We start from the raw sequence: 25,934 nt of genomic DNA on the forward strand, positions 1-25,934 counted from the left end.
GTGGTCGCGGAGCACCTATTAGCTCCAAGCCACTGCCTATGGGAGTTCGTGTCTTTGCTTTGTTGGATCAGCCAACCTGCCTCCTCTCTGCAAAGGGTATTGCTATCACGGCCACCATTCTAGGGGGATGGGGAAGACTCTGCACAGCACAGCATTTCCGTGTATGGGAGCTTCCTTGGTGTTGGAAGAGGCTCTTGGAAGTGCGAGGTCCCTGAGCTGGAAGGGCAGCTGTTTCCCTGCAGATCACAGCAATGAGAGAGAGGCCAGTGTTGACTAGCTTTGACCTGCTTGACTCTCATAACCTCTGCTTATTTGCTGATGGTGAACTCAGAGCAAGGCTTCCTACAACTTTGAACAAAGCTTTTTTGTGGCATCTCAAAAGACAACATGACATTGGTGCCACTACTGGCAGGAGAATCTGGATCACATTCTGGATCACTGCAAATATGTGTATACTGGTTTGTATATGTCAGAATCGGTGTTTTTGCAATCACCTAAAGCGAATCCTGATACAACTCAATTACTTGGTTTTTACCCCTCATTACTATTTTTTGCTAAGAGCCTCTTGTGGCGCAGGGTGGTAAGGCAGCAGACATGCTGTCTGAAGCTCTGACCATGAGGCTGGGAGTTCGATCCCAGCAGCCGGCTCAAGGTTGACTCAGCCTTCCATCCTTCCGAGGTCGGTAAAATGAGTACCCAGCTTGCTTGTTGGGGGGTAAACAGTAATGACTGGGGAAGGCACTGGCAAACCACCCCGTATTGAGTCTGCCATGAAAACGCTAGAGGGCGTCACCCCAAGGGTCAGACATGACTCGGTGCTTGCACAGGGGATACCTTTACCTTTACTGTTTTTGCTGGGAAGCACCAGCAACAAGTGTTGGGAATGCAGACTTCTGGGGAACGGCCAAGGGCCTGCTGTATCAGATATCTGTGCACATAAGAGATAACTTGAGTCCTGTAGGACCAATGCAGCCCCCTCACCGTTGACGGAAAATCTCACTGTTGTATCACTTTCCACACACATCCCCAACTGGCAGCTATGCACACAAGCTTGCTTTATTATAAAAGAATAAAATATGACCGGAGGATCCAGCACTAAATTCTCAAACCAAAAAGCCTCCGCTTAGCCAGTAGAAATGTGGCATATGGAAGATGAGCAGAATCTGGCCCCTCAAGTTCCCTCTAAAAAAGTCCCAGCTTCACAGAGCCTTCTCTGCACAGCTTGATCAGGCCCATCTCCAGAAGGTCAATGGCTTCTTTTCGTATCTGGAGAAAACAGATATTAGATTAATAGCATTAAGATCATTGTGAGGCCTACATTTCATGTATCTATTTTATGCCCACTCACTCTCACACTCACATAAATCCACAATAAAAATAAATCCAGAGATTTGAAACCTTGCCTTTCTCCCACTTTTAATTTTTACACTATTATTAACACCTGTTGTAGTAATTTGAATGTAAAGCTCCTCACCCCCAAACCATAATCTGGAGTGGCCCTTTCCCTACTTTCCTCTTCTTATATCCTAATGCAGTTTCCCATTCTGGTTTAGTGACAAGCTATGAGTTGTGTAGTTCACAGTTCACCGTTTTCTAAAGAGTATAACTTGAATCCTATGGTAATCCCACTCATACAAAAATGCCACAAGGGGGCACCTTTTTGCTTCACTGACTGAAACTGGTGGCAAACTCTACTCACTGACTTTCTCAAAATATTTTAACCAGCAACACAATTAATACAGGAAACCCAGATTTTGGGTTCCTGTGTGCAAGGTAAAACAAGGTGGAAATATAAAGATCAGTAGAGTGCAACATGGCTACTGCAGGAGAAACTTGACGTATTTTTCTATCAGACAACAAAATTTGAGTCCAATAGTACCTATAAGACCAATAAAGATTTATTCAAGGCATGAGTTTTCGAGTGCAAGCACACTTCCTCAGACATGCACTCGAATGCTCACGCTTTGAATAAATCTTTGTTGGTCTTAAAGGTGCTATTGGACTCCAATTTTGTTGTGCTGCTTCAGACCCACTTGAACACGGCTACCCACTTGAATTTTTCTCTCAGACAGTTCACTAAACTAGATGCTAACTTCACAGTGTACACAGAACTAGGATTGCCATGAATTAAATAGCTCTGCAGACACTGTAGTTTAACGACAGTTAACTGCAACCATAACATGAATGCAGGAAAACACAACTAAAAATTTTCTCTGAGATAAATTCAATTGCCAAAACAAATGATTTGCCAGATTAAGGAGTAAATAATAAGGATGAGTATGTGCATTACCACTCCATAATAAGTGGGTGAAGGTGAGCAGAAAAAGTCTGACAACAGACAGGCATTTGACATTTGCTATTCCAGATTTTACTTGTTTTAGACATTCAAAATAAAAACACATAAGATATCCTGACTCTCCTGGCATGCCAGAGGTTAACCTTGTATGAAGAGCAACTGTTTCAAAAGATTGTACCTCAGGGATGTCAACTAATCTTCTTAACTTCTGATCTCTCCAGTTCCAGTCTAAGATGACATACTTCAAGCCAGTCAGACTAAGGCTGTCTGGGAAGAAAAGTAGAAGACATTCAGTGATAACGTGACATATTCAGTTTTCCCTTAAAGATACTTTTATATTTTAGCTGTTAGCCGATTTTATTATTACTGGGTTTTTTTTTTGTGATTTTTAGGTTGTTCTTGTAGAATGATTGTGAGCTGCTTTGGACATGCTACACGGACAACGAAATATGAATACTGCTTTTAGATTCTTGACTGCCCCATCATAAGACAGCCAATTTTTGTGCAGATTGAGGTTTTCACTTATTGGTTAGCCATCAAAGGAGGTTCCAGGCTACTTTCTCACTATGTCAACCTACACCAACAGCTAAAGATAATTAATTATATTTGTATGCTGACACTCCTGGCACACACGGCAGTAAAGCAGAATAGATACAACCTGGCTGATCCTTTGTATTGGGTCAGCAACTAATTTCTGAAACTTTCATGTTATAAAAATGCAATTTCCCCCCCTACTAGGCCAGCAAAAATACAGTAACAGCTTTTCCTTAATCATAGTTTTGTGAACTGCATGAAATAGCCACATAGCTCATTCCCATCCTAACCATCAACAGGTTAAGACTAAATAGAGTTTTTCTTAATTAAGGTTTCTTAAATTCAAATGTGGTTAGCTTTACCAGAATTCAGTACACATACCAGGATCTTAACCATGATTATGGAGAAAGAGAGGGGAGTTCTGGCTGGCCTCTAATCTCTGAGTATGAGAGAGAGTGGTACAGTAGACTGGTGGTATTCACTCTGTGGTTCATGAAGAACCACATTTGCAATTCCCATCAACCCAAAGAGCCACATGAATTATGCATGCCCTCTGGGCCACCACTCCAAACAAACACTCCCCACCACCATTGAATGAGTATCTGGGGTGAGGGGAAAGGATTCCCTCTCTGCTTATCTGCTCTCTACTCAGTATGAGGCACAGCAGATGCAGTGAGAGCTGTCTTCACATCACTAAACTACAGAATACTTAAAATATTTGATAGCACTCTATACTTGTGAAGCCCTTGTGAGGAAGCGCGCCTGCCCACCCTGGATGGTGTGCAGCTCTTTACGGCTCACTCACCTGGGGGTGATCCTGGATTCTTCCCTCACAATGGAAGCCCAGGTTGCAAAGGTAGCGCGGCTGGCATTTTATCCTCTCCGCCAAGCCAAGCTACTAGCACCCTACCTGGTCCTGGAACACCTAGCCACAGTGATCCATGCAATGGTCACCTCTAGACTGGACTTCCGTATCTCGCTTTATGCAGACCTGCCTTTAGCTTTGACCCAGGAACTACAAATGGTCCAAAGCGAGGCAGCCAGAGTCCTCACAGCAACACATCCGGCCCATTCTCCACGAACTACAGTGGTTGCCAGTTGAATTCCGGATCAGGCTAAAGGTTCTGGTAATTACCTTCAAGGACATACACAGTCAGGGCCCAGTGTAACCGAGGGACCGCCTCCCTGCCGATGCCCTCCAAAGAGCTCTATGTTCCACCACTACCAACAGGCTAATGATCCCTGGACCTAAAGAAGCCTACCTAGCCTCAACCAGGGCCAGGCCCTGGTTATCCTGGCCCCCACCTGGTGGAATGAGCTCCCAGAGGAGATCAGAACCCTGATGGAGCTAAAACAGTTCTGCAGGGCCTGCAAAAGGGAGCTCCTCTGCCAGGCATTTAGTTGAGACCAGGCATAACCAACAACATCTTCAGGGCCCCTGCCCCCTCCCTCCCCCCACCCCCCCAGAAATCCATCAAGGCGTTCTGCTCCGGGACCTGTTTGTACTATTATTGTTATAATGTTGTACTGTTACCACTGTTATTATCAGTTAGTAATATTAATGTTATAGTTATTTATATGTATGGATCCTTTCTTGTATAGTTCTAAGCTCTATGTAAACCGCTCTGAGCCTTCGGGGAGGATGGTATATAAATGTGAAAAATAAATACATAAATCAATGAATGAATGAACGAATGAATGAATATTGTGAAGAAGTTGGGAAACAGTAATAGAAGACCCAAGGATGGAATCCAACAATATACTATGTGACTGTATATTATTAGTGATGTGTGGCCCTCATAAGTCTGCAGATCTGGGCCACATGGGTGCTAAGCAGATTTTCCAGAAAACTTGGGTGACTCCTCAGGTTTGCAGATAACTCTGAAATGTTTAAAAAAAAACACCCATGGGGGTTGTTAAGGGGGGGGGGGCTTCCAAAGAAAAATAACATTTTCTGCACAGGTGCAGATAATGCACCTACCTCCAGCTGTAGCCAGAAGAGCCTGGGAGTTGTGTTGGGTCCATTAGCACCACAGCCTGGGGCTTTGTGCAGGGCCCAGGAGTCAAGCTGGAGCCATTACTGGCAGAGGTAGTCTGCCAGGAGTCACAATGGGTAGAGGCCCACTGAGAAACTTGAGGGGAGGGATCCCCCCATGAATATCGCAAGACTACAATGGTTTATTTATAATCTCCAACCCCCAAATGCAGCCAGCTGGGTGACCTGGGCTTGCCACAGCACTGATAAAGCTGTTCTGACTGGGCAGTAATATCAGGGCTCTCTCAGCCTCATCTACCCCACAGGTTGTTGTGGAGAAAGGAAAGGAAAGGAGATTGTAAGCTGCTTCGAGACTCCTTCAGGTAGGGAAAAGTGGCATATAAGAACCAATATTTCTTCTTCTTTTAAATCTCACACTCTTTTGTTTGCATTTCAGCAACACTACCATGGGGTAGTGTAACATGATATTTGCAGTGCCCAACAGAGTTGGTCCTTGTTAATTATTTTTAGATAAGTTGTACTTCCCTACCTTGCTCTATGAGAGCTTTTATTCTTCCAGGAGTTCCAACACCGACATGGATGAGACCTTTCTCCAGCATTTTCACCTGCTCTTGGATCTGTTTCAACCCCCCCCCCCAAAAAAAAAAAAAAAAAAGAAGAAGAAGAAGAAGAAAAGAAAAGAAACACATTTAGGAGGAGGTAGAAACCCTGCCTTTGTTATTCCTTCTCAAATTCTTAATACAGTATTCCATGTTTGAAGAGAATACCAAGGGGACGATCAGCATTACTACATGGAAAAAACAAGAGTGTAAGTGGAAACGTTTCATGTGGGAAAAGGAAAGTAACTTAACTCTAATATTGTTTCCTGTTACTATGCCATTAGAGATTTCCCATCTTTGTTGGTATTCATTACTGTATTTTTTTTCAACCAACAACTGAAGTCATAATCCATCAGCTGAACTGAGAAAAATATATTCTTGTAAAGTTAACACTCAGCTGAATTTTACACTAATTTGTCTAGGGCTGAGCAAAGAGGAAACATGCTCCATGTGATAACATTTTGCCAAAGCTTTCATCCAGATGCTTTGGAGTCAAAGTACTGTACATGCTTCAGTTGGCAAGAACATGGAATCAGGAGGGTTCACAACTCAGTGGGGCTTGCATGAGGTCCAAAGGTCCAGCTGTGGAATCTCCCATTAAAAGAACCTCCGGGTAGCAATACTTGGAAGGACCTCTGTTGGAGACCCCAGAGAACTGTTACCAGTCAGACCAGTCAATATAAACTAATTGGGCCAATAGTCTGCCTCTGTATGACATCTTCAGCCCAACAGTAAGTGCATATCTGGCCACCTGATTTCCTAATCCATACTTATCTGATAGGGCATAGGTCCTATGTTTAAAGTTGGTGCTTAAAAGAGCTGACCAGAATTTACACTGGGATTAATGTATTTTTCTCTTATTGGGTTTGGGAGTGGAGGGATTATTTAGCATTCTCAGGTGCAGCTGGGTTGGTATGTGAAAAATGTAGTTTTCATAGGGTATGGAGAGATTTTTATTGTTGTTTAGTGACTAGAGGAAGCAAAGAAATTATGAAAGCCAAAGGCAAGAGTGTTAGCTATTTCTCTAAAATATCAAGGCATTAAGCTGTCTTTGGGGGTCTGGTGAGGGACAGAATGATGGCATAGAATCACAGAGTTGGAAGGCGGCATACAGGCCATCTAGTTCAACCCCCTGCTCAATTCAGGATCAGCTGAAAGCATCCAGGATAAAAACCAAACAAACTTTAGTGGAACTCTTGGAAGACCCACTGTGAAGAACTACCCTTGACAGCCAGTATTACAGAAAACTCACTACCACTCCCTAATAGGACAAAGAGCATGGGATAGTGGTTTTAGAGTATTGGACTAGGACCTGGAAGAACCAGGTTCAAATCCCCACTCTGCCATGAAAGCTCGTTAGGTGACCTTGGGCCAGTCACACTCTCAGCCAGAGCTACCTCACAGGGTTGTTTTGTGGATGAAATGGAAGAGAGGAGAATGATGTTAGCGGCTTTGGGTCCCCACTGAGCAGGGCATAAATTAAGGAAAGAAAGACTTAATTTTTCCTACTCCCTATGCTTTGAGTGTGCATGGGATGCCAAGGAGCTTGCAGAAAGAAGAGGCATAAGTGTATTGGTCCAGCCTACCCAGTTGCCAGAAGATACATTTCTGGTTCTAAAAAAACAAAACTAATCTCTGAGATTACATTTGGAAGCTCTCTAGGGAATAGCAAACTGTATCTCAAGCACTGGAGTGGTGCTGAAGTACTTTCTCTGAAGAGCATAATGGAGCTCAGAAAACTAAGCCTGGGATCCTACTTCAGGCATGCTCACTGGCTTGCCAACTTTTTCTTGGAATAGCCAACCTTCATGCCTTAGCACAAGTGACTTTTGCAACTGCCCTTGGGTCCACAGCGGGGTGGAGTGGGGACTGCTATTCCGGAAAGACATTCAAAGGACCCTTGGGGAAGGGAAACGAGTTGTCTGGATTTCTTTGGAGCCTGGCCAGCATATGAAAACTATTGTGCATTCAAGGAAAAACAACTGAAGTAACTTTTTAAAGAACTAAATAAATGTGTCTTATACTTTCACATGTTCAAAGGGCTTTGCATGCATTATTGCATTGTAATCGTTACCCTGTAAGATCAGTGATCCCAATATGGCAATTAAAGAGTGAACTTATTCCATTTGAATGTTGTATTCAGCATTTCATTTAAATCACTGATCCATGTTTTAGAAGTATAAGGGAAGTAGGGCATTTAGCAGGACCTCACTCTGACTGCACTTGATTTTGCTTAAGGCCTGGCTGGCACTCAGTTATCTGAGCTCTTCTACAACAATAAAAAATGCTGCTGAAGAGTTTGGGGGCAGTGAAAAGCCACAGTGCAAGTGTATAAAAATAACTTCTGTCCTCACCTTTATGTGCTTTGCAAACAATTTCATAACTTTGCCATCCCCTTTGAATGCAGTTATTGACCTGGAACACAAAGCAGTTTATAGTAATTAATACAATACATGGGCAAGAAAAATGAGTTAAAACAAAGGCGAGATTACTAGCTGCCAGTGCACAGTAGAGTTCCCCACACAGAAGTAACCTTCAACAGTTTCACACCAAAGACCCACTTTTAACTCCAACCTTCTACAAGACACATTTTAAATTGTTTACTGTCTATGTGTCAAGGAGCCAGGAATCCTGTGCCCCTGAAGAGCCACATAGAACACAGGTTCAGCATCTGCAAAGGTAAACTCCCTCTGATATTTTTTTTTTACAACAACTGCAGTCAATGAAGAAAGTTGAGATGAAGAAAGCTGATTCACTTGAAATGTAGTGTTGGAGGAGAGTTTCTGGATGCCATGGGCTGCCAAAAAGACAAATACGTGGGTTTCAGATCAAATCAAGCCTGGCTTCTACCAAAAAGCTAAAATGATTAAAAACTAAAATGAGTTTCTAGATGCCATGGGCCGCCAAAGGCTACGGTACTTTGGTTGCATTAGGAGAAGACCAGTCACTGGAAAAGACCAGAATGCTAGGAATAGCAAACCACCGCCTTCAGTTTGTAAGACTTGAGCAAGGCTGTTCATGACAGGCCATTTTTTTGAGATATTAATTTATTTATTTAAAGAAGAGAGTGGTGTTATGCAAAGGAGGACCTCCATCCTCCTCCTCATTTCCCACTTTTAGTGTACAGTTGTCTAACTACTTCAAGGCCACCGTGTGGAAAGAACAAGAGCTTTTGTGCCTGTGGCCCAGTCCCTGACCAGTGCCCTCCCTTGGCCTTTGAGCCTAGGATTTCAGACAAAGCCTCATACAGAGTGCCAGAGTCAATGACCTACTTGATGAGTTCCAGACAACGGAGGGCAGAACTGCAGATTATCAACATCACCAATGACTTTTTCTCTTTGTGGTTTTTACGGAGCTTCGCCCATTTGGGACAGACTGCAATATGAAGAGGGAAAAAAGGCAGCAAGAACAGACAGTTAAACAATACATGAAGACTGAATGACAAAAAGATGAAGGCCATCCATGAAAGAATGCAGCTTGGGTATAATGGCTGCCACCCATTCATGGTGGCTGTCTAAGATCTTTAAACCCAGTACCATCAACATATGTCCAAGGGGACCAAGTTTGCCCCTGTTCCTCCTGTTCCTCCCTTCTTCATCTTCCTTCTCCTGATTCCTCTCCTTATGGGCATTATGTTGCTACACCTTGGAAAGGGGAGGAATTGGGGTTGCCAGCCTCCAGCTCCCTCAGACTTGAAAAACCAGTTCCTCTGGATAAAATGACAGCTTCAGACTCTATGGCATTATACCCTGCACCCTCCCTTCTGCAAATTCTGTCTTCCCCAGGCTCCATGCATAAGTCCCCACAAATTTCTGAACCTGTAGTTTGCAACCCTAGGAAGAATGTATCAGTATAGTATGGGATTTGCCTGCCTGGATGGACCGCAACAAGAAGAAGAAAGAAAAGATTTAAGAAACATCATTTGTATGATAGCAGTGACAGGAAGAGAGGCCCACTGGAGTACCAAAGGCAAGGCGGAGGGGGAGTGGTGCACTCTGCCATAGGTGCAGCTTGAAGAAGGCCCCTGAAGCCAACATCCTGCTAAATGTCTTTTTATTTTTCAAATGCAGCAACATAAAACAAACTTTCCCTCTCTTAATTTTTCTTCCTCTTTTCCACATGCTTATCATTTACTTCTGTTTCCCTTCACCTCCTTTTTCCATGTCTTCATTTTCACTTTTTGGTCTCCTGACATTCTCATCCTTATCCTTATCCTGCTTGATGATAGCATGTATTTAAGAGTAATATAGTAGCTTTGTTAGTATTATGAACAGAAGTCAATGGGTTTGCTGGGCAATGTACATTGCACGGGTGCTGCTGGGCTTCCAACCCTTCCTCCCCTTTTCTTGGACTGTGATTCTCTGCTTGATATCAGTTGGCATTGCCACAACGGCACTGGGTTTACTGGGCACAGTGCACTGCACTGAGCATGCAAAAATGCCCTTCCCCATCTTTAGTTTCTCCTGCAGAAATTCTTTAGTGTAACTTTAGTCCTTTGGAAACAGTGACAGATGGGGGCACCTTCTTTGGGAGGTAGTGTGCTTCTTAACATTCAGTCTGATGAAGCTCGCAATCACTGTTTTGTGATGTTTTGGCTAGTGTTAGTAATAGTAAAAAGAAAGACTCTTAACTCTCAAAAAATGCATTGCAGATGCCTGGGATGATCACCCCTTGGGATTCAAAGTGGAGAACAGAAACCCTCCCAAGTACCTGCTCAGAACAGGAGTGATGTGATGGAATTTTCCTCCCTGTTAAATGACAGCTGACTTATGGTGATTCTATAGGGTTTTCAAAGCAAGAGGCATTTGGAGGTGGTTTGGAAGCCAATGCTTCCACATTGGCCCTGCTTAGCTTCAGTGATCGGATGAGATGAGGCTATCCTGGGACTATTCAGGTCAGAGCTACACAGAGAGCAATGTGACTGGGCCAAGGTCACTCAGGAAGCTTCCATGGCACAAGTGGGGATTCGAACCCAGATTTCCCAGATCCTAGTTGGATACTTTAAAGCTCTTAAAGCAACATGATAGTACTAAAAGGAAAGTACACTTTTTGCTGTAAAATATTGATGGGTCAGGAACAATGTTAAAACACTTATTTGAGAAGGCACAATATCAAACTTCTTAAAAATAGTTTTAAAAGTACTGGTTTGACTATTTCAAGAAAGAGGATGAGTATTTGAATTATGAACAGGCCACAGGTTACTTACTTTCCTTCAGGTAGGAAGAAAAACTGTGGGTGAGGTCATTCGGAGGGAGGAAACAGTCATCTGAAACCACGAGAGAGAGAGAGAGAAAGAGAGAGAGAGAGAGGGTTATTGTTGCTGGATGCTAAAACTAATACCTTAAAGCTTCCAAGAATGTGTATTTGCTGAAAGCCAGGCACAATACTCTTTGGGAAGACAGAGTTTCACAAGCACTCATAAGGCAAAAATAAGAAGCTTTAAAACAGATTAACCAAATGATGGGAACAACTTTTAGTCCAATGTCAATTTCCTCCCACAATTATCTCATTGTACAAACCCCTCCCTACTTATGCATAACCACAGAAGTGTATAATCAGTCCAACAGGTTATGGAATGTTTGCTAGTTTCCCCCTCTTTAAAGTCTGAATCAAGGCCACCAACTGTACAGATTGACTAGAGAAAATCTCACCCCTGCCTAGAATAGCGTATCCTTGTTCTCTCTGTTTCCAACATTTGTTTAATAAAGAGAGGTGCCTGGTGTTTTACAACTGTGATTCTATAGAACTTCTCCCAAAATTCACAGGTCACATAGACCACAATCAGATCTCACTACAAAACTGAGCCTGGTTGAGTAGGGTGCAAACACAGCATTGTTGTGCTCTCATGCTCCCCTCCCTTCTCTGCTGCAGCTGAAAGATTTTTGGTTTGGAAAGCCTTGAGTCAATCTGCAATTTCCCATAACATGCACATGCAGGCAGGGGACATTTCCCCCTTTCCCCCCAAAACAGGATGCAAAACCTTAGCTTAATAGAATGTAAAAGTGAACTGGTCTTAATAGCAAGGAGATGTTTACAAATGTTTAAAATCCTGGGGCAAATTAGGACCCAGCCTTTTCTACTTTTAAGTAAGCAAAATTATTAGAATTTTGTTACAAGTAGATATTTATAAAAGCTCCTATTTCTCCTGCACATACATCTTTGATGCTGCCCTTATTACCTGGTAGCTTTAATTCTTCTAATTCAATCACAGAACGTTTAGCACCAAAATGTTCATTAAGCAGTTTCTTTACATCTTCAGGGGTTCCAGGTTTTGGAGATGATTTTGCGAGAATATCTGAAATTTTCTTCTGGAGACAAGAAAAGGCACATTCGACACAGCATTTAATCCTCAGTACTCTTGCAAATTATATACATTTCCCATTTGTTCTTGATCCGATAAGAATGGGCCTTCAGACTTACTGCTGTCACCTGTGTGAAGCAGGACTTTAAAGATTTGGTGTGGATGTTTTAGAGGAGCAATATTTAAAGGTTAACATTTTCTTAACAAAAGTCACTTTTTGGGGAGCGGGGTACACAAATACAGCTTTGGCATATTGGCTTGGGCACGTGGAGTCTGCAGTGCCCTGCAGCAGAGCTTGGTACACTCTAGAAGCCAGCATTGGACCACGGACTTCTAATCTGGCAAGCTGGGTTTGATTCCCCGTTCCTCCTCCACATGCAGCCATCTGAGTGACCTTGGCTCGCCACATCACCGATAAAGCTGTTTTTTCCAAGCCGTAATATCAGGGCTCTTTCAACCTCACCTACTTCACAGGGTGTCTGTTGTGGGGAGAGGAAAGGGAAGGCGACTGTAAGCCGCTTTGAGACTCCCTCGGGTAGAGGAAAGCGGCATATAAGAACCAACTCCTCCTCTTCCTCAAGAATAGCAGTTCTTGGTGCCCATCTCCCACACCCACACCAGATAACCCCTGCTCAGATGTTCACCAGACATCCATGTGAACAGTTTTCAAATATCCATGAAAGTAGAAAGGAACAGCTCGACCAGTCCATAGATGTTGTGTACAGAACTGGACTACAGCAGTTGCCATGTGTGTGTTTTGCACTTGAACAGATTAAACTCTTTCTTCTGTGTATATAAAGACAGTCCTTCTTAGAGTGATGATTCATAAACACTTATCTGCATCCACAGATAAGAGTCTAACAAATATCAATGGGACTCACTTAAAGCCAGAGGTGGGGAAGGTGGGGGCGGGGGGGGGAGAGAGAGAGAGAGAGAGAGAGAGAGAATGAGAGAGAGAGAGGGAGAGAGGACTGCTATTACATCATTCCCTGAGTCACTCAATTCCTTCAGGAGAATAATGGTCCTCTTGAGGGTGATGCTGATATTAACAAGAAATTCCACAACAGTAAGAACAAGGACACCTGAACATACTCCCTTCCTTCAAAGAGAGCTGTTGGGAAAATGGTCTTCACACAGGAAGTTTTATTATTTTCCTTCTAATTCATTCCAGATGCTAAGGAGCAAAAGATTTTTTTACGTGTGAGTGAGAAGGGGAGGGAAAGAAAAGTTTGTTGGGTACTATAAATTACTGTAATATCCTTGCCACATTGATTTCCTCACAGCTTGTCCATGTCAGAACTCAGCATTGCATTCAAATACAGTTCCAGAGCAACAAGTTCCTGAAGGAAATCTCAGGCTCAGATGTGAGTGTTTCCAGCATGGATATCCCTTACTTGCAGACTCTTATAGACACTCGTACAGATGACAATCATACCCATGTGTTTTCTCTCCATACACTGCAAAATAGATATGCGCATGGGTCATTCATGATTATGTACATGCAATCCACATACTCTTTCCTACTTAGAATCAATATCCCTATAGGAAACCTTCACATATGAAGCAACCCTACATACTGGGGTGGTGTTTTCTGGAGCTGCTTTTTAAAAGTTTTATCAAACCAGTTGGTTAAAGTATCAGGCTAGAACAGGGGAGATCAAGGATAAAATTGCTCACTGGAGACCCAGCCTTTCTCCTGCGCTGTAATATACCACACAGAACAGTTGTGAGGACATAAAGGGAGGACACACGCACGCACACCCCATGTATTCCAAATAAATGTTATACGAGAGAGCACCCAGATCAAAGAACTGCTTGCTCTCAATCTACTGCTCATTGTCCAAAAAAGAAAAAAAAAGACTCTAGAACTATATCTGGATCTAGTATAAGCTCTCTCTAGTATAAGTTCTTGTCTACAGCCTCGGTACATCCGTTTATATTGCACATTTCACTCAATGGGCCACTGCTTCCAGTGTTGTGGATTTCTGATGACTCTGTAGGAATCCATTTGCCTTTCTGAGCAAGATGCTTTCTGTTCTGCCAAAGATTAAGAGGGCTGCCACATGGAACAATATTCTCCACAGGTGTCTGCATGTCCAAATACAGGACAAGAGTGTCAACGCAGGTGCAACCATTAGCAACACAGCAGTGGCAAGAGTAATAATAAAATGTTCATGGGTCATTTTCTATGCATGGTCACTCGAGTGATTTACAGTTGAAACAGGGGCTACCGTAGTTCTGAATATCACATACATGGGATTTATAATCTTAGGCAATTTATAATTATTCTTCCCACAAGTGTTTTCGTGTGAAACATAGCATAAGTCTGTACAGCTTGTGTCTGAATAGCTCACCAACCTTCCAGGTGCATAATTACCTCGATTTTATGGATTCCCAGGCAAGCAGCCAACATTTATTTATTGTTTGGCATGTGTGTGATCCAGGCTTTCTCAACTAGGGTTTCATGAAACCTGAGTTTTCTTGATGGCCCTAGAAGGGTTTTCCAAATTGGTGAGGGTTAATTAATATTGTTATATAACTATATGTAGTCATGTTGACCTGCCCCCCTCCCCTCCCAAAATGGCCAATTATGAGCCTGGAGGGGGTGGGAAGGGGAGGGACCCCAGTGGGCATATACACAGCAACCATATTTTGCACAACTGCACCACTTCTGGGGTTTCTTGAAGCCTGAAGAATGTTTCAGGGGTTTCTCAATGGTAAAAAAATTGAGAAAGGCTGGAGTAATCCTATGATTGTAGGATTGTCTGGCAGCCAGGCAAGAGGTATCCAGAGGTGGTCTGCCATTGCCTGTCTCCATGCCGTGACCCAAGTTTTCCTTGGAGGTTTCCTATTCAAATGCTAGCCAAGACTGGCCCTGCTTAGCTTCCAGGATCTAATGAGATCGAGCATGTCTGGGCTAAGAAAAGGAAGGGACTAATAAAGTTCTTTGAAAGCTGTGCTTAGCTTGGTGTGTCAGAAGTCCTCACAAGCCTGATATAGCATTTCTTGAAGTGAACATTCTTTGTTGTGCTTCTCAGGTGGATAAGGCAAGATGATGATCAAGACTTCAGAAGTTTGACATAACCTGGTTTTCTATCAGACATTATTAGAAGAGATAACACTGGTGATGAAAAGGCACTCTCAATGCCACTTGTAAAAATATTCAGTAGTGGGCTTCAGCTAGGTACTCATTGTTCATGTAAACTGAAGGAGAGAATGTGTTATAATACAACTTTCTGTGAGCAGGAATTAGCATAAGTGGAACAGATGAGTTACAGCCTATGAGTACATACAAAGGCAATACATAGATCCTAGGGAAATCTGCAAATATCCTTACGTAGGAGTGTAGGATGCAAGCTTGTGGGTTATATCTCACTGACAAATAGTTGATTTAATGTAATGTGGGTATAAGGATAATTAGATCAACTAAATATCCCGGTTTTCATTTGGATCTACATTCTAATACTTAATTCTTAATTCTCAAGTGTATTAATAGAGAAAAATGAATTTGAAAAAGTTTATTTGGAAGGAAGGAAGGAAGGAAGGAAGGAAGGAAGGAAGGAAGGAAGGAAGGAAGGAAGGAAGGAAGGAAGGAAGGAAGGAAGGATCTTAAGTGGCTTAAATATGACACCATGACTCAACTGGGGACAGGAGGAAACCTTTATTAAAGTTTTAAAAAAATGAATTTTCTATTGCCCTAACCCCCCTACCCTGTTCCACAAATGCAAATGTAGCAAATACATGTGGTCACCTTAAAAAAAAAAAACATACACAATTGCTCTGCAAGGTCAATTAGGAGTTAGTACCTTTCTTCTCCTCTTTGGTTTTCCTTCACCTTCTTTTTTATCCTTAGACTGCTCTTCTTCTATACCAGGAAAGCGGTCTGTATGCTGGAAGGAAATATTTATGCTTGGATTGAGTTACTCCACCATTAAAAACACTTTAGAACATATCCTAGATCGTGTGGAAATCAGGCACATGTTTGGCTGGCAGGATCTCATAGAAAATGAAAAGATAAACCATGCACAGGTTTCAGATCCTGCTCATATTTGCTCATATCAGTGTGGATCTGCAGGAAATGTAAAGCATATTGTGGCTGGAGATAAGAAGGAACTTCTTCTTACAGAGATAGGGCCAATTAAAAATTTCAAACAAACAGTTGTTGGGCTACTTTCAAGTAGCATAATACATGAACACTGAACTACAAATCCATTCAGGTCTGTTGTTAACCATCTGGCTAACTGAAAGTTTTAAACACTAAGGAAAATAACACAGTTTGGCATTAACTGCACATGCTATCAAATGAACAGGAAAAACAAGCCCCACTACTCAGAAACTGCTTTTTCTTCAGTTTATAATGATGTCTTTAGGTTGAATGCCAGCATTTTTCTCTGCAAAATTTCCCACCACTTTTTTGTTGCTGAATTGTATGTAAGGGAATAGAGTTATAACTGATTTTATGCCCTCTCAGTTTAAGAAGTTGTAGCTGCTGTCTATATATATATATTTAATGTGAGGCCCAAGGAACCTCACTGTGCTTAAAATCTGTCATGAAATGAAAGAATCAGAGGAAGCATTACTTAAAATGACAGAAAATACATATGATATGGGGGCGGAGTCCAGATTTCATTCACAGACATATAAGCGTGCTTACAAACCCAGAAATCTGGCCCATCTGCTGCATAAAATAAACGTATTTTTACCATTTAACCAGCTATCGGGCCCTCTAAAAACAACAGTATTCTCTCTCAGAACTAAGGTTTCTTTAACTCTGACTGTTTATGCACTGGGAACTTCACTGCCCCAGCTCCCGTGCAGGAGCACTAATCGGGGGCAGATCAGGCACACAGGGCCAAATGCTCTCCCATGTGGATGCAGGAAGAGGTGGGGCAACCTGCCATGACTAAAACCCCAGTCTGCAGCCCAGCATGAAACCTCCAGTGCGTAAACAGTCTATGGGCAGAGGTACTGAGGCTTTGTTACAAATGTGCATGTATTTCCAAGCAAAGCACAACAGGCACATGTGCATTCATGTTTGCAATACTTTATTTTAAAATAAAGACAACCTACACACATTTTGGTTCAGCAGAAACATCACAGAAAAATACATTCTTTAGAAATACTGAAATACTGAAAAGCTGATGTTTTAATACCTAAACGGAGGTTTATGTAGACAAAGAAAACATGTAACAATGACATTGTGTCAATAATATTTAATTGGTAGAACACCAATGCCACTGTAATATTTAAAGACAGCATTAGGGCTGAAAACTGGTATCTCTACTCTCTTCTCTTACACAATTTTTAGATGTTCCAGTGTTCAAAGCTACTATATTATTGCTCCTTACTCTCCTTGGTTACCAGAAGTATCATCACTGAGGAACCGGATGGTAAACTCTTGAGAGCGTTTCAAGAGAGATGTGATATTTTAATAACTTGTAGATAACAAAATATTTAACTAGTATTTCTATTTGTAGTGCATTAGTTCTGAAAACATTTTTAACATTCTGTTTTCCCTTGGTGAGACTATCTGAATCCTCAAACATTTGGAATAAGGCTCAGCTCTCTAGTGCTAATGGATCTCTGAAGTGATTGTCTATGGAGAATATAAACACAGGAATCTGGGCAGACAGCTGCATAAAAATTACTGAGCTTTTCAAGAGGCAAAAAAGTTTTCCTAACCAAACACATTGGGTTGGATTGTTTCCTCCATGGCCGTTTTAATATATTTACAGCTTATCTATGCTGACCAAAGACTCCATAAAAGAAAACCTGGACAACTGTTTTAAAAAGTTTTAAGTGTGTAAAATCTGCGCTCAGAAAGAAGTAACGGTGTTTAGCAAGGAGAAGAACAGAAATAAGCATGTGACAGGAGATACGGAAAGCTTATCCCATGCAGGAAGAACAAGCAAGCTCACTGTGTGAGACATGTGTCTCCGTCTAGGTCTGCTGGATCAAGAAATCAGCTTCTGCAAACTGCAACTATCCCTTAACTTTAAGGCCAGACTAGACATCCCGACATCCATTGGTCTGACTCACGGGTGCCAATGCCATTTTGAAGCTGAACTTGGCCATTTAAACATGTCTCAAGGGGCTGAACACACAGCACTGTGGAACCACGTAGTCAAGTGCTGAAAAAGGGTCAGGGGGTAGGAATAAGATTGTCTGGGCCCACTGTGATGCAGGGCCAATCAGGATTCGGTCCTCATGCCGGAATGCCCAATTTGGCACTTAGTCTGGGATTTTCTTAGCCATGTTTAGGAACAGAGAATGTTTGCAAGTGTGTGTAAAGCAGACAGGCTGAAGTCAAAGGCTGCCCCCTGGCCCTGAAACAGACTGTTTTTTGCCAGCTTGACAAATGTGAGTCTGCCTCCTCCTTCACCTGTCCCCAACTTTTGCTGAAAGATGAAGAGAAGCAACCTTGGAATTCCTGGGAAATAAGTTGTCAACTGAGGACAGCTGACCCTGAGAAAATGCTGCAGGGCAAGAGCTGGGTGCACCCATATTTTGGAAACTCAGGCAAAGACTAAAGGTAGGGAAAGACCAGCAAAGAGAGACACCAGGATGTCATCAGTCCTGTATGTAAGTGAAGCGCTACCATGCTGCAGCCAATTTGTGGCAACCCCTGAAAGGGGCTTTCAAGGCCAGTGAGAAGCAGAGGTTCATCAGTGCTGCTTTATGCAGTCTTCCTTGGGGGCCTCCCTTCCAATTGGGCTTGCCACAGCACTGACAGAGCTGTTCTGAACACATTGGAATATCAGAGACTCTCAACCTCACCTGCTGTCTTCATGGTGAGGCTACCAATCCACGGCTGCCCCCATGCAGCATTGATAGCACAGGAATCAATTTGAATATATGCTACACAGCTGCCTAGTTGGCAGTCTTTTGGGGATCACGTGTCCAGGTGGGTGCAGATCCAATACAGGAAGGCAGCCCAAAGCTGTTGCAGGGGTCTGGGAAGCTGTAAAATCAGGCCACGCCAAGTGTTCTTAAGAGGGGTAGAGCACACTGTGCTCTGTTCAGGAAACCACTCATCACAGGAAATCACTGGCGGAACCTGGAAGGAACCGAGATGGATGCTGAAAAGCTCACGCTAGGTCTGGATGGCAGCTTTCCACAGCCGATTGAATGGTGAACTCAACTGGAACTAGGGAAATGAGATCCCTTCCAAAAATACAGGAAATCCAAGGATTTCTAGTGCTCCTTTAGCCTGTGCCCCCTGTGCTGATTCAGCTAGCCACTGACCTGCTGTTTGGATTAGCAGCAGTGACCCTGGGGATCAAGACAGGCCCCGTGTGGCTCACAGGAATCAGTTGTGCAACATCAGCACACATCACACTTTAGACACTTGAATTCTCCTTAAGACTAGTGAGGTTGGCGCTAAGGGGCTTCGATCAGAAAACTGAGACAGGAAAGAAGGCAGGAGTCTGGGGTCAAACAGCCAAGCAGCTTTCCAAAGAGAAGTAGCAGGGATGGATGCCCTTGCAGCAACCGCTATGTGTCTTGTTGAACAATGGAAACAGGCAGGCCGATTAGAATGCTGATGATCCTTGGCCAGTCAGGGTTAAGCAAAGTCTGAAGGGCTGTTAGTAAATGCATATAAGCATGTTTTGGCTGTCAACTTTCTCAAAAGATTGTACCAACCAATGTTTGGGAACACCTGCATCAAATTGGAGAAAACACAGTAAGCGAATGATTCAGGGATGACGTAATGGGAATGATCAAAACACCCTACTGCAGTTCGGATGGCAAGCCAGAGCAAAGCCTCCATGTGAAAGCAGCCCCAGTCTAACACTATAAACACAATACCACACTAGTGTATGAAATGCTGTGCAATGGCAACATCATGTCCATTTTTAGATACTATCATGCACAGATATCCTGGTGTTCTGTATTTTGGGCTTTCCATCCAGCCAAGCAGCACTTCTTCATTTTGGGGTAAAAACTTCATTTCCTGGCAGGTCATGAAAGTCAACCAACCTGTTTTCTTTTCTTTGATGAAGCAGGTTTGCAGCTCGTAGCAGTTTGCAGCTGTTTCACTGTTTTACTGGGTCCAGTGGCTTCCTCCAAGGCTTCATCATCAGAAAGATCTAAAGACAAAACCCCAACAATCAAAGAATGCCGATTCCAATGCTATTGTCAACAAATAAATGCTAGTTCCTCAAATGTTGACTGATTGCTTCATATTTTACATAGCTGCCCTTCCAGGGAGTTCAGCAGTCATGTCCAAGTACTACCTTACTATGCCTTAGAACAGGGGTAGTCAAACTGCGGCCCTCCAGATGTCCATGGACCACAATTCCCAGAAGACCCTGACAGCGAATGCTGGCAGGGGCTTCTGGGAATTGTAGTCTGGAGGGCCTCAGTTTGACTACCCCTGCCTTAGAATATATTGGTATTGCTCTACCCATATGCTGAGTCAACTCCTTCCCCAGATACCTTCTGCACATTCTAATGGAGCAACCTGGTACACAGGGTGCAGCTTGCCAAGAAAATCTTGACAGCTAACTAACATTTCTTTATAAATCCTGACTTGGCATGTCTAGAAAGGGGAGAGGGGGGGGGGTGTATCCAAAGCAGAGTTGTAAATAACCCCTTCTCCTGTATCTGCTTATATATGCTTGTTATAGAACTCTTAGAGTAGACAAATGGCTTCCAGGATGGAACTTTGCAAACAATGCACCACCTGTTAACTGCCTATCTTTGCTTTAGGCTGTGTTCTAACATGCAATACCCGCCCACGCTTTCAGCACAAACTGACAAAATAAAACACATCTGAGGCAGAAACCTCAGTCTTAATGACTCCTCCGAGTCTCCCACGTTGAAGCTATCTTTATAGTTCATCATTTCTTGTTTTGATAGAAACATTATGATTATACTCCAAATTCTGAAAACTGTCACTGGGTTGTGGCTATTGAAACTTTGATCTAATTCATGAACTAGGTACATTTTACCATTACTTTTATGTACCAGAATTCCATGTGTGTGCCCAAGTCTCAGTTCATTTGAACATAGAAATATGTTTCACGCATGGGGCCCTCTGGCTCTCTCCACTGATATAAATGGAGAATCCATAAGGGGCTGGGGAGCTCTCTATGCCATGGAGTTACCAGCCTATGCTTGATTATAGAACCTTTTGGCAGGAATGGTTTAAGGATCTGTGGGGCCGGTAACATCAGAGCCAGTTTAAGGATTCACGGGGCTCTAGCAGAGTACAACTGCAGGAGGAGCAGCCAGACAGAAAATTAGTAATTATGAATTTCTATCAGCTTCCATGAATTTCTTAGCATTTTGATTTGTTACTCTAAAACCCCTTTGTCATCTTCTTGTCATGCCTCAACATCGAAAAGCCATATTGCTTGCCTAGCCTTCATCAGTGACATTTAATGACAAATCTTTATAAATCAGATTTTACTCTCTGGTCTGTTCAAATGGCATTCAACTAGTTCTGCAAACTGGTGACCAGCATGGTTGGCTTTGAGAAGAGTAACTGTGCAGACACTAAAATCAGAGTCCAGTAGCACCTTTAAGACCAACAAAGATCCATTTATGTGGTGTGGGAATGGGGATCATGCTGGGCCACACTCCCCCAGTTCACCTGGTATGTTCCCCAGTGACAGCTCATACTGTGTTTCATGTTTGCACAGAAACTAAAGTACAGATCCTAAAGTATACACTTTCTACCCAAGCATTTTTAAAAACCATCTCCAGTTCTTAACAATACCGTAAACCTTGTTTGTACATTCTGTTCTTCACTTTACAGCAGTTTTACAAAACCCAAATGGGACTAAAAATGGAGACATGAAATTCCTCAAGATATAGTATTTTCAGCTGTAGAGTTGCCAGGAATTACAAGTGATCTTCAGCCTACAGAGATCAGTTCCCCTGTAAAAAATGTCAGCTATGTCAGGTGGATTCTGTGGTATTGCCTCATTCCTGAGCTCATACCAGTCCCCAAATTTTCTTATTCGGTCTCCACTCACAAACCTCTAGGAATTTCTCAAGCTAGAGTTGGCCCCCTTATTCACTTGTGTCATATTTCTCATTTGCTATGTTGTTTGTAGAATCATAAATCTATGGGATACCAATACATCCAATGTTGAAAGCACCTATCTGCTGTGTACGTGCTGTTGCCAAATAATGCCCATACTCCAAAATGAATCAGGATGCATTTGGGATATAGCTAATGCCTATACCTGTACCCAAGCTTGCTGCAAGAATACGTCTGCTTGCATTTTGTCCACTAGATTTCTCCTCTGCAAAGAATGGCAAGCTGAGAGGACAGCTTTCCAACAAGGTCGCCTGCCTTCAGTACATCGAGAGAGCAGCATGGAAAGTGGGTTGGGTTATATTTAGAGTTTGGTCTATATCAGTGAGGGTCTCCCCCTCCCCCACCTCTCCCTTACAGTGCTTTCTTGGGTCTGTGGATCTAACACGGCTGCGGTGCAACTTGGACAATAACAAAACTGAGGAAGGTACACAGTTTGCTGAAATAAGTATTTCTTTGCCCACTTGGATTTGGCATTTACGGGGGAATGAAGGCAAAAGAAGATATCCTATATGAAAGAAGACTGTCTTCCTAAATATGGTAAAGTATTTTTATTCCAATATTATTTCTCAGAAATGGCTTGGTAGCGCAGAGTTACACGTCAGTGGGCTTAATCTTTATTTGAGGTTCCCCTTTATAAATGATAAAAATCCTGCTTTGGGTGTAATCTCCATTATTTATTCCAAGATACGATATTTACACAAGTTTTAAATAATCAATAAGAACAGGAAAGTTGTAAATCATGTTCAGAATGTCTGCATGTACAACCAGTATTATTTTGTTCTAAGCAGAGGTGAATGCAAGTGTGCTTCCCACGGACTACAATTCTGATAACGGCAAGTAGCAATGAAGTTTAAGGAAGCGTTTCTGTCAAATGAGCTCAGACTGGGAATGCCTTCCGAATCAGTAAAAGCACATTTGAGCCACCAGAGTGCTCTGGCAATGGTGAAATGGATGATATTCTTCTGAAAGCCTTGTTAGGCACAGAGGTATACTGTTAGGAAATGTAGCATTGAATGTGTGTATGGCTGGAAAATATGTATCATCTATCACCTGGGAGACAACTGGGTGTGGGGGTGATTTTTTCTCCTTTCCCTCTTCCTTAACATGATTAGTGACTTCTAGGACAGTGTCTGGAATACCCTACATTCCCCAGGGTTCCCAAGCTAATTGTAGTTCTATAAAGAAATCAGGGTCACTGATAAAGAATAAAGGTATCTGCGCTTTATGGTTCCTGATGGAAAATGTGAGAGTTAGACCCATTTCCAACAGTTTGTAGGCTTAAGGAATCGACTGTTTGGGGATCCCTGCCCCAGTTTGCCAGATGCTGCCCCAGTTGCTGGGGCTGAGTGAAAGAGCCTCTGCTTTGCATGCAGACAGTCAGTCTCCGGCACCACCAACCAGTTAAACCAGCCAGACAGCAGGTGAAGTGATCTATCTATAGACTGCTGGGGGCACCTTTTAATAACTAACATTTAATAACTACTAATATTTATTCTTGTTTATTATGGTTAGTTGCTCTGAGTCCTGAGCCCACACTTGGATGGGCAGCCTATAAATAAAATGTATGTATGTATGTGACTTTTCCCTGAAGCCCTGGGGAAACAGTGCCAGTCTGAGTAGACAATGACCTTGAAGGACTGTTAGCCTGATATAGTGTAAGGCAGATTCATGTGTGTTTGTTTGTTTAATGAATTAGTTCCTTTGGGGAAACAGCAAGGGTCAAAAAGTTCTATACATGTACATTATTGTTGTTGTTGTTATGTGCGAAGTCGTGTCCGACCCATCGCGACCCCATGGACAATGATCCTCCAGGCCTTCCTGTCCTCTACCATTCCCCGGAGTCCATTTAAGTTTGCACCTACTGCTTCAGTGACTCCATCCAGCCACCTCATTCTCTGTCGTCCCCTTCTTCTTTTGCCCTCGATCGCTCCCAGCATTAGGCTCTTCTCCAGGGAGTCCTTCCTTCTCATGAGGTGGCCAAAATATTTGAGTTTCATCTTCAGGATCTGGCCTTCTAAAGAGCAGTCAGGGCTGATCTCCTCTAGGACTGACCGGTTTGTTCGCCTTGCAGTCCAAGGGACTCGCAAGAGTCTTCTCCAGCACCAGAGTTCAAAAGCCTCAATTCTTTGACGCTCGGCCTTCCTTATGGTCCAACTTTCGCAGCCATACATTGCAACTGGGAAAACCATAGCCTTGACTAAACGCACTTTTGTTGGCAGGGTGATGTCTCTGCTTTTTAGGATGCTGTCTAGATTTGCCATAGCTTTCCTCCCCAGGAGCAAGCGTCTTTTAATTTCTTTGCTGCAGTCCCCATCTGCAGTGATCTTGGAGCCCAGGAAAATAAAATCTGTCACTATCTCCATTTCTTCCCCTTCTATTTGCCAGGAATTGAGAGGGCCGGATGCCATGATCTTTGTTTTCTTGATGTTGAGTTTCAAGCCAACTTTTGCACTCTCCTCCTTCACCCGCATCAACAGGCTCTTTAGTTCCTCTTCACTTTCTGCCATTAGAGTGGTATCATCTGCATATCTGAGGTTGTTGATATTTCTCCCTGCAATCTTGATCCCAATTTGTGACTCCTCTAATCCCGCATTTCTCATGATGTGCTCTGCATACAAGTTAAATAGGCAAGGCGACAGTATACAGCCTTGCCGAACTCCTTTCTCAATTTTGAACCAGTCAGTGATTCCATGTTCAGTTCTCACTGTTGCTTCTTGACCTGCATATAAATTTCTCAAGAGACAAATAAGATGCTCTGGTATTCCCATCTCTTTAAGAACTTGCCACAATTTGTTGTGCTCCACACAATCAAAGGCTTTAGCATAGTCAATGAAGCAGAAGTAGACGTTCTTCTGGTACTCCCTAGCTTTCTCCATGATCCAGCGTATGTTGGCAATTTGATCTCTAGTTCCTCTGCCTCTTGGAAATCCTGCCTGTACTTCTGGAAGTTCTCGGTCCACATATTGCTGGAGCCTAGCTTGTAGGATTTTGAGCATAACTTTGCTAGCATGAGAAATTAGTGCAATGGTGCGGTAGTTTGAACATTCTTTGGCATTGCCCTTCTTTGGGATTGGAATGTAAACTGACCTTTTCCAATCCTGTGGCCATTGTTGAGTTTTCCAAATTTGCTGGCATATTGAGTGTAGCACTTTTACTGCATCGTCCTTTAAGATTTTGAATAGTTCAACTGGAATGCTGTCACTACCACTAGCTTTATTGTTGCTCAGACTTCCTAAGGCCCATTTGACTTCACATTCCAGGATGTCTGGCTCCAGGTCAGTAACTACCCCATTGTGGTCATCAGGGATGTTAAGCTCGCTCTTGTATAGTTCTTCTGTATAATTTTGCCACCTTTGTTTAATCTCTTCTGCTTCTGTGAGGTCCCTACCATTTTGGTCCCTTATCATACCCACCTTTGCATGAAACGTTCTCTTCATATCTCCAATTTTCTTGAAAAGATCTCTGGTCCTCCCCATTCTATTGTTTTCTTCTATTTGTTTGCACTGTTCATTTAAGAAGGCATTCTTATCTCTTCTAGCTTTTCTCTGGAATTCTGCATTCAATTGGGTGTATCTTTCTCTTTCTCCCTTGCCTTTCACTTCCCTTCTCTCCTTAGCTATTTGTAAAGCGTCCTCAGACAGCCATTTTGATTTCTTGCATTTCTTTTTCTTTGGGATGGTTTTAGTTGCTACCTCTTGTACAATGTTGCGAACCTCCGTCCATAGTTCTTCAGGCACTCTGTCTATCAGATCTAATTCCTTAAATCTATTTGTCACCTCCACTGTGTATTCGTCGGGGATATGATTTAGTTCATACCTGAGTGGCCTAGTGCTTTTCCCTACTTTCTTCAATTTAAGCCTAAATTTTGCAACAAGAAGCTCATGATCTGAACCACAATCAGCTCCTGGTCTTGTTTTTATTGACTGGATAGAACTTTTCCATCTTTGGCTGCAGAGCACATAGTCAATCTGATTTCTGTGTTGACCGTCTGGTGATGTCCATGTGTAGAGTCGTCTCTTGGGTTGCTGGAAAAGAGTGTTTGCTATGACCATTGTATTCTCTTGACAAAATTCTACCAGCCTGTGCCCTGCTTCATTTTGTACTCCAAGGCCAAACTTGCCTGTTATCCCGGTTATCTTTTGGCTTCCTACTTTAGC

At 42.8% G+C, this 25,934-nt stretch overlaps 2 protein-coding genes across 5 annotated transcripts in view; one reads left to right on the plus strand and one right to left on the minus strand.

Moving 5' to 3' along the window:
* Window positions 1–1,031: 1,031 nt before the first annotated feature.
* The window catches only part of CMSS1 (cms1 ribosomal small subunit homolog), a 225,589-nt gene continuing 200,686 nt past the window's right edge, over window positions 1,032–25,934 (minus strand). For 2 of the 3 annotated variants that reach the window (XM_077342070.1, XM_077342071.1), the window contains exons 2-10: window positions 19,707–19,816; window positions 15,533–15,616; window positions 11,604–11,733; window positions 10,632–10,691; window positions 8,698–8,800; window positions 7,780–7,840; window positions 5,356–5,443; window positions 2,475–2,563; window positions 1,032–1,266 (exon numbers count right to left, since the gene is read on the minus strand). In XM_077342070.1, coding sequence (XP_077198185.1) covers window positions 1,183–1,266; window positions 2,475–2,563; window positions 5,356–5,443; window positions 7,780–7,840; window positions 8,698–8,800; window positions 10,632–10,691; window positions 11,604–11,733; window positions 15,533–15,616; window positions 19,707–19,816 — 809 coding nt within the window. In that variant the 3' untranslated portion in view covers window positions 1,032–1,182. Of the gene's footprint in view, window positions 1,267–2,474; window positions 2,564–5,355; window positions 5,444–7,779; window positions 7,841–8,697; window positions 8,801–10,631; window positions 10,692–11,603; window positions 11,734–15,532; window positions 15,617–19,706; window positions 19,817–20,165; window positions 20,299–25,934 lie in introns of those variants that run through there. The other variant, XM_077342069.1, reaches the window with a different exon arrangement.
* Window positions 22,126–25,934, plus strand: part of FILIP1L (filamin A interacting protein 1 like) — a 199,597-nt gene continuing 195,788 nt past the window's right edge. Inside the window, exon 1 of one of the 2 annotated variants that reach the window (XM_077342054.1) lies at window positions 22,126–22,314. In XM_077342054.1, the coding sequence (XP_077198169.1) occupies window positions 22,287–22,314 (28 nt within the window). In that variant the 5' untranslated portion in view covers window positions 22,126–22,286. The remainder of the gene's footprint in view (window positions 22,315–25,934) is intronic. The other variant, XM_077342055.1, reaches the window with a different exon arrangement.

The sequence above is a fragment of the Paroedura picta genome, chromosome 6, assembly GCF_049243985.1.
Source record: "Paroedura picta isolate Pp20150507F chromosome 6, Ppicta_v3.0, whole genome shotgun sequence".
NCBI lineage: Eukaryota > Metazoa > Chordata > Lepidosauria > Squamata > Gekkonidae > Paroedura > Paroedura picta.